The sequence below is a fragment of the Onychomys torridus genome, chromosome 3 (assembly GCF_903995425.1).
Source record: "Onychomys torridus chromosome 3, mOncTor1.1, whole genome shotgun sequence".
Taxonomy (NCBI): Eukaryota; Metazoa; Chordata; class Mammalia; order Rodentia; family Cricetidae; genus Onychomys; species Onychomys torridus.
The window spans coordinates 115,972,224-115,980,553 of record NC_050445.1 but is presented as its reverse complement, the minus strand read 5'-3'; the positions used below and the strand labels follow the sequence as shown (position 1 = coordinate 115,980,553).

The 8,330-nt window shown below is 44.0% G+C and overlaps 1 protein-coding gene across 5 annotated transcripts in view; it reads left to right on the top strand.

The window, feature by feature from the left end:
* The first annotated feature begins 4,264 nt into the window (after positions 1-4,264).
* Positions 4,265-8,330, top strand: part of Znf638 (zinc finger protein 638) — a 136,482-nt gene continuing 132,416 nt past the window's right edge. For 4 of the 5 annotated variants that reach the window (XM_036182011.1, XM_036182010.1, XM_036182012.1 and 1 more), the window contains exon 1: positions 4,265-4,399. In XM_036182011.1, coding sequence (XP_036037904.1) covers positions 4,314-4,399 — 86 coding nt within the window. In that variant the 5' untranslated portion in view covers positions 4,265-4,313. Of the gene's footprint in view, positions 4,400-5,729; positions 5,750-8,330 lie in introns of those variants that run through there. The other variant, XM_036182014.1, reaches the window with a different exon arrangement.

Below are 8,330 nucleotides of genomic sequence, written 5' to 3'. Positions count from 1 at the left end.
TATTTTGAGTTGTGCAACTATCACCACAGGCAATCTTAGAACGATTAATCATCATTTCCCCTCAGAAAGCAAAAACCAAAGCAAACTAAACTAAAAAAAAAACACCACACACACACACACACACACACACACACACACTCACTCACACTCACACACACACCAAAACAACCCTTCACCCCCATATTCTAGTCTTAATTCTTCCCAGTTCCCCCCTTTTCTGGTCTTAAACAATTGCTAACCTTTTTTCTATAGTTGGGTCTGTTTTGAGCCTTCTTTTTTTGTTGTTTTTTTTTTAAATAAATTATTTTCTTTTTTATATGTACAAGGGCTTGCATGTGTGTCTGTGCACCATGTGTGTGTCTAATGCCCATAGAAGCCAGAAGGCATCAAATTCCCTAGAACTGGAATTACAGACAGTTGTAAATCACCGTATGGGTGCTGGGAATCAAACCCAGATCATTTGGAAGAGCAGCCAGTGTTGAGGCTTCTTATAAGTAGAATTATACAATATGTGATTTTTACTGAATGACTTAGCACATGTCCTCAAGGTTCATCCATGTTGTAGCACATCAGTATTTCAGTCCTTGCTATTACTGAACAATATTCCACCATGTAGACATGTTTTATTACCCATGTACTAGTGGATGGGTGTGTGAAACATCATCACTTTTTGTCCACGATACTGCTATGACTATTCAGTTTTTGTGGGGACCTGTGCTGCCTTTATTGTGTATATACGTAAGAGTGCAAATGCTGGGTCATCTGGTAACTCTGTAACTGTGCTAGTAAAGACTACAGTGCCTTGAAAAATAGCTATCCCATTGTACATTCTTATCATCAGTAGATACCAGTATGTATCAGCTCCAGTTTATTCACATATATGTTGTATTAACTGGCTAGAACTATCCAAACAAAACACCACAGACTGAGTGGCTTAAACATGAGAACTTTATTTTCTCACAGGTCTAGAGGGTAGACATTCAAGATGGTTGTCAGCAGATGACATGGTTTCATTTGTTTGTGTCTGTTTGTTTGAATGATGGTCTCCCTATATAACCAGGATGGCCTCACACTCATGGCAATCTTTCTGTCTCAGCCTCTCTGAAGATGGGTTTACAGGTGTGCATCACTGTGCCGACCCTCACATCACATGGCCTTCTCTTTGTGTGCACCTATGTCTATCTCTTCCTCCTCTCATAAGAACAGCTGTCATATTGGGTTGGGACTCTGCTTTATGATGTCATTTAACCTTAATTACCTCTCTTAATACCTTTTCTCAAATACAGTCACATGGCAGGGGTTAAAGCTTCAATATCTAATGTTAGAACATACAATTCAGTCCATAACACTTGACACTTGTTACAACATTTTCTAAATTAAATACACTATGACATTGTTATCTTTTTATTATATATTATGTATATGTAAAATGATATACAATGCACCGTGGGTGATACAGTTTTGATTTGCATTGCTTGAAGGCTACTGTTTTGATTTTTCTTTGTTACTGTGGGAAAGAACCTGACTAACAATTCAGAAGAGGAATTTGTTCGGGGTCAGGGTTTCAGGAGCTTCAGTCCATGGTTCCTGGACTCCATGAGCTGGGGCAGCACACCATGGCAGCACACTACAGCAGCAGGGAATTCTTCACCTCATATGGCTGGGAAGCAGAAAAGAGGTAGGAAGGGGTTAGGGAAAGACAGCTTTCTAAAACATCCTCAGGAACCCAGTGCTTTTAACCAGGTACCCACTTCCACAGTTGTACCACTTCCTGATTGTTCAGCCTGTGAATTGTGTCAGTCACTTCTCCAATTTCCCCACCTCTGAAACACTGCTTCAATACTTGAGGACCTATAGGGCATATTTCATAGCAGCTACTAACGTTAAGCATATTTTATGTGCTTATTGGCATTTGTATATCTTCTCTAGAGGATTATCTATAGTGATATTTTATTTGTACTGAAATGTGATTTTATTTGTATATTAATAAAGTTGCCTTGTGGTCAGAGCAAGTCATAGCAGAAGCTGGGCGGTGGAGGTGCATGCCTTTAATCCCAGCACTTGGGAGGCAGAGCTCGGCGGAACTCTGTGTGTTCAAGGATACAGCCAGCATGGCAACACACGCCTTTAATCTCAATACCAACCATAGACGACCTGGAGGTCTGTACAGACAGGCAGTGACGAGGAGGTCATGTGGTTGGGTTTACAACCGAGAAGGTAGAACAGAAAGTCAATAAAAAAGAGAAAAACACAGGAAGTAGGTCTCTTGCAGAGAGGAAAGACAGAGCAGCAGTGAAGGGTAAGGTTTTCAGCTCTCAGCTATTACTCTGACCTTTTGGCTTTTAACTCTGCAATTGGCTCTGTGTTTCTTATTTAACAAGATGGTTACATCTACAATTATCCATTTATATCCTTTGCTCTATTTATTTCTTTGCACTGTCACATATTATTTCTATTACAGGTAATATGTATTATTGATTATTGGGAGATTAACCATAGGATACTTTTTCTGAATCTTGGGAGTAGTGATAGACTTTTTCAAAATATAATATTTTAATTAATTCATGGAGAATTTCATACATGCATTGAATATATTTTGATCATATTCACTTCAAACTTCTCCTAACTCCTCCCAGATCTTTGTGTCCTGTTTTTTTAAATAACCATGACAGACTTTCTAAGAAAAGTTAAAAACAAAAAAATTCTAAAAACATTTTAAAGTCAATTAGTATAAGTAGGTGAAAATGAAAACAGTCATTTGCCAAAATATAGTAAATTGAGCCAAAAAATAAGACGGGTAAAAGATAGGTAATTTATTCACAATGGACTAATTTTTACATATATATGTGTATAGTGTGTCCTAGTGATGGGGAGGCAGACAGGGGGATCCCCAGGGCTTGCTGGGCAGTCAGTCTAGCTGAATCAGCAAGCTCCAGGTCTGGTGAGAAAACTTGGGTCAAAAAATTAGGTAATCAGTTTCAGAGGGATGATAGCCAAGGGTGACGTCGAGCCTCCACACATCTGCACGCACATACATGAGAATCTACACACATATGTACCCTCCCACAAAAATAAAATTAAATAATAAAAACCCCCCAAAAATGTGGACTGGTGAGATGCCTAGGTGGGAAAAGGCACCTGCTACCAAGCCTCACAACCTGAGTTCAGCATGGTGATCTCTACACAAATGCTGTGGTACCTGTGCACATGTGCATGTGTGTTTGGAAACCCACACAAGTAGATAAATTTCATTAAAAGATTAAAAGATGTGATGAAACGGACACCCTCATACATTGATTTGTGTATGTTTGTCCCGGAGACAAATCAAAGAGGAGAAGGTTTATTTGGTTGTGATGTCAGAACTCCGGTTCATGTTCACTTGCTCTGGTGGCCTTAGGCTCCGTGCTGAGAATGGCAGCCCTGGCCGAAGCAGTTCCAGAATACCTTCGGAGGGTGCGGCTGTCAAGACCTCCTACTTCCGAGAGGGCACTGTGATGGAAAGTTCCTAATGTCACCTGCTGGAAGCCAGGCCTTCCATTTGAGCTTTAGGGGGACATTTACAATCTTCAGCCATACCGAACTAAAAAAGAAAAATAAGCCAAAGCAGTGAGCAGACAGAAAGTTGGTATACTACATAAAGACATGATTGTGGGCACGTAATTGCAAGCAAACGCTCACACATAGAAAAACAAATACATCTTTCAAAATTAATAAATGCCTGACAAAGCCAAGTTATGGAGGAACTTATTTTGATTCACAGTTTGAAGGTCGTGATGGAGGTCAAGGCATCCGGAGCATGAGGTCACATTTCACCCTCTCTCGGGAAGCAGAGCCATGAATAATGCTAGTTAGGGTTCGGTTCCGTTTCTCCTTTTCAGTCCAGGACCCCGGGCTCTGGGGACACTGCTGCCCACAGTCAGGATGGGTCGCATCCCCTCGGCTTACCTTGTCTAGAAACCCCCTCACAGGTGTGCCCAGAGGTTGGTCTCCTGGGTGATTCTAGATCCTGTCGAGTATGAACCATCATCACGCAGTCAAGACCTATTTGTCTAAAAAGGAAAGCGCCCTCCAGTCAGAAGCCTGTTGCTAACACAGATCTTTTTAAAACCTCTGCTGGTCAGCTCCAGCCTGAAATTCCGTGAGCCATGGGCGACTTAGGAGATCCCGGCTGGCCAGGCCCCGCCCCGGGCTTCCCGCGCTCGGTGCCCATTGGCTGCCTTGTTGGTAGGCGGACCCCTGCCCGGAGCTCAATGCCTGAGGACGCGGCAGAGGCGAGGGAGGTGAAGGAGGCGCTGGGAACTGCGCGGACTGAGATGCCCGGGGCCGGCGTTCCCACAGCGACGCCCAGCCCCTCGTCCGGGGCCCCCGGGGCGCTGCAGGTGTCGGACTCCCTGAGGCGGTGAGCGCTCCCCACGTCCCTGGTGCCCCTAGTCGCCTGCGCTAGGGCTTCAGGGGACGGGCCGCCAGGTGCCCTGTAACTGTCAGTCATTCCTTGGCTGCAGCGCCGAGCGCTGGGTGTGTAGGAGGTGGCTCTCAGTTAAAAGCGGGGGACGTCAAGGCCTGCGCCCTTGGCGACACCACCCGCTGTGCTGCTGCACAGGCCCTTGGCCCCCCGGCGCGGCCACACTCCCTGGCCAGTCCGGACCGGCTCAGCGCGAAGCCCTTGGTTCTGCGAAGGAGCGCACGTGACAGAGGAAGGGAGGTGGGATGGAGAGGACGGGTGGAGGGGTGGCCGTGCAGCGTCAGTGCAGCGAGGTGACTGGGATGAGCTCGGCTTTGAAAAGCTTGCTCTTAAAAAAAAAAAAAAAAAAAAAAAAAGACACTTGCATAACTTGCTGTGGCTCATCCCAAAATAGTTTTTGATCTCAAGACTGTAGACGTTCGAATGCAAGACCGACCGACACATCCCCCCCCCCCCCCTCGAAAAGAGAAACTTTCGAGCTTTCTTATTTGGTTAGTAACAGGCTTCTGTCATCAAAGTAAGTTCTGGGGGCCTGCTGTGGAATCTCGGTGGTGGAGCGCTTGCCTAGTCCGCAAAGCTCCTTGAATTTCATCCTCAGCATTTTAACACACACACACACACACACACACACACACACACACACACACACACACATTGAATGGGAAAAAAAAAATCAAAGGAGCCATGCAATTATTTGGGACGTTCATGAAAGGCTGTTTTTGTTTTTCCTCTTGTGTTACTTCACCCACTGCCACTCACCCAGCTTTGAATTCTGAGTGTTTAGTAGCGCCCCCTCCCCCACCAGCGGAGGAAAGTGGGAGGCACCTGGTAGTTGGAGTAGCTGACCCTCTACTCAGCATAGCAGAGGCGAATCAGGGCAGCGACTGGCGTGTCCCTTGAGTCGCGAGGGACACTGCTTGCATGCAGGCGTTGGGGGCACTAAATGGAAGCGTCAGCTCCTGTGTTTACCCTTCTGGCTGGAATCTCCTTTGATTTTTCTGGATGGAGCTGGCTGAATGAACGCTGGGGGTGATGAACAGTATCCTATTGCGCTCTCCCAGACTTGGAGGGTTTTGTGTGAGTTCTTGGGAATGGAGAGAATGACAGGCATTGTGGAGAAAGGGATGCTTTCGTGTTGTGTCATCCTTGGCACCAGTTTTTTGAGTCACGTTCTGGTGACGCTGTTTCAGTCTGTTTTGCCCTTTCTCAGGCCCCTGGGTTGGTCTGAGTGAAAAGGAGTGACTATTCTTATCCAGTAAGGACCAGAGAAGTCCACTGCTTACTTAGGTGGGTTTTGTTTTTTGTTTGTTTGTGCTGTAACTTAATCTGAAGTCTTCAAAGGGTAGTATGGGCTTTTAAAATGAGTGCATATTGGAGATTGTGGAATACTACAGTTATTGTTCTTATGGGGGGAGCTGGAATGTACAAACACTAGTTTTATTCAGTAAGTAGGAAAAACTAAGTACTTTGAATGCACCCTTTCAAAACCAATCTTGCCTTAGCAGAATTTACTTGCAAAATTAACATGCTCTCTCAGGGAGGTTTGAATGGGAATGGCCACATAGCCTCACACATTTGCATTCTTAGTCTCCAGTTGGTGGACTGTTTAGGAAGGATTAGAAGATGTGGCTTTATTGGAGGTGTATTGTCACTGGGAACAGGCTGTGAAGTTTCAAAAGCCCACACAAGGCCCAGTCTCTTTATCTGTGCCTGCTGCCTGCTGACCGGCATATAAAGCTCTCATCTGCTGCCCTAGCACCATGACTGTTTATTGCCCACCGTGATGATAATGAACTAACTTTGTAACTGTAAGCAAGCCCACAGTTAAATGCTTTCTTTTTAAAGTTGTCTTGGCAATGGTATCTCTTCACGGCAATAAAACCATAACTAAGACCCCTCTTGATTTATATTTTCTGTTCAACTAACTTTCTCATAGGCTTAAAGATCATGTTTTGCTGTCCCTACTTGTCAAGATTTTTAGTGTCTTACTATTTAAATTAAGCATATTTTAGAAAGGGAGGTTATAAAATGTAGTATGTTCTTACCTTTGCTTCTGAGAATGGTTTACAGTGATCAGGAAAGCTTAGTAATGTTTTACGAGAATAGAATGACTTAAAGAATATAGGACTGAAGAGATGGCTCAGAAGTTCAGAGCACTTGTTGCTTTTGGGAAAACTTGATTTTGGTTCCCAGCATCCACATGGTGGCTTAAAACTATCCATAACTCCAGTTCCAGGGGACCTGGTGCTCTTTTCTGGCTTCTGCAGTTACCAGGCAGGCACATGGTACACATACATATCCTCTTACAAAACAGACATATAAAATAAGTAAATCTAGCCGGGCGGTGGTGGCGCACGCCTTTAATCCCAGCACTTGGGAGGCAGAGCCAGGAGGATCTCTGTGAGTTCGAGGCCAGCCTGGGCTACCAAGTGAGTTCCAGGAAAGGCACAAAGCTACACAGGGAAACTCTGTCTCAACCCCCCCCCCCCCAAAAAAAAAAGTATTTAGCTGGGTGTAGTGGCACATGCCTTTAATCCCAGCACTCAAGAGGCAGAGGCAGATGGATCTGTGTGAGTTGGAGACCAGCCTGGTCTACAGGGTGAGTTCCAGGACATCCAGGGCTACACAGAGAAACCCTATCCCCCCCCCCCAACAAAAAAAAAAAGCAAAAGTCACTGGGCAGTGGCAGCTCATGCCTTTAATTCCAGCACTTGCGAGGCAGAGGCAAGAGGATCTCTGTGAGTTCAAGGCCAACCTACTCTACATAGTGAGTTCCAGGACAGCCAGAATTACATCTTGATACTCTTTTTCAATACTGAAGAGATGGTTTAGTGGTTAAGAGTACTGGCGGCTCTTCCAGAAGACCTGGGTTCAATTTCCAGCATCTACATAGCAGTTCACAACTGTCTGTAACTCCAGCTCCAGGGGATCCAACACCCTCACACCAATGTATATAAAATTTTTAAAAATTAAATTTTTAAAAAGAATATATTAAGTTGGATGTTTTTAAAACATGTACTATGATTTGTAGAATAACAGAGTATGCTGTATCTCATCCAAAATAATTTTGAATGTCAGGATAATCACTGGAATGCAACATTTTCACTTTTGTTTACCAAATAGTAAGTTTGAGCTCTCATATTTTTGGTAATGTATTATTATCTTTCATTAAAGAAATATTGCAAAAATACAAAAAATGAAAAATACCTGGTTGCTCTAGTTCCTTACTGTTCCTATGATAAACACTCTGACCAAAAATAATTTGGGGAGAAAAGGGTTCATTTGGCTTACACCCCCAGGTCGTAGTCTATCATTGAAGAAAGTCAGAGCAGGAGCTCAAGGCAGGAACTATGGAGGAACCATGATGGCTGTCTTGCTTTCTAGCTTGCTCAAAGGCTCATGAATAGTTAACCTTCTCATATAATCCACCTGCCTAGGGATGATTCCACCCTTAGTGAGCTGGACCCTCCTACATCAGTTAATACTGCAGACATTCCTTCACAGACATGCCCACCGACCAATCTGATCTAGGTAGTTCCTCAGCTGAGGCACTCTGGTCAGATGACTGTAAGCTGTCACTGACAATCAAAGCTAACTAGGACACTAATGCTTTCAGTACTCAGTTTTGAAGGATCATTATTATTTTTACAGTTGCCTTCAGCTTGCTTTCACCCACAGCTACATGCTCAGCTTTCAATTGTGGAATGGTAATAGTATGGAATATGCAATTTTAGGGGTGAGTGGATGGAAAGCCTGATAGGTTGTATTAAGATTTCAGTTTTTCTCCACTGAAGTGTTAGTACCACTAGAGACTCGGTGTTTGGTTAAATGAGAAGCTTATTCAGATTTTCTGTTATTATGACTAGGT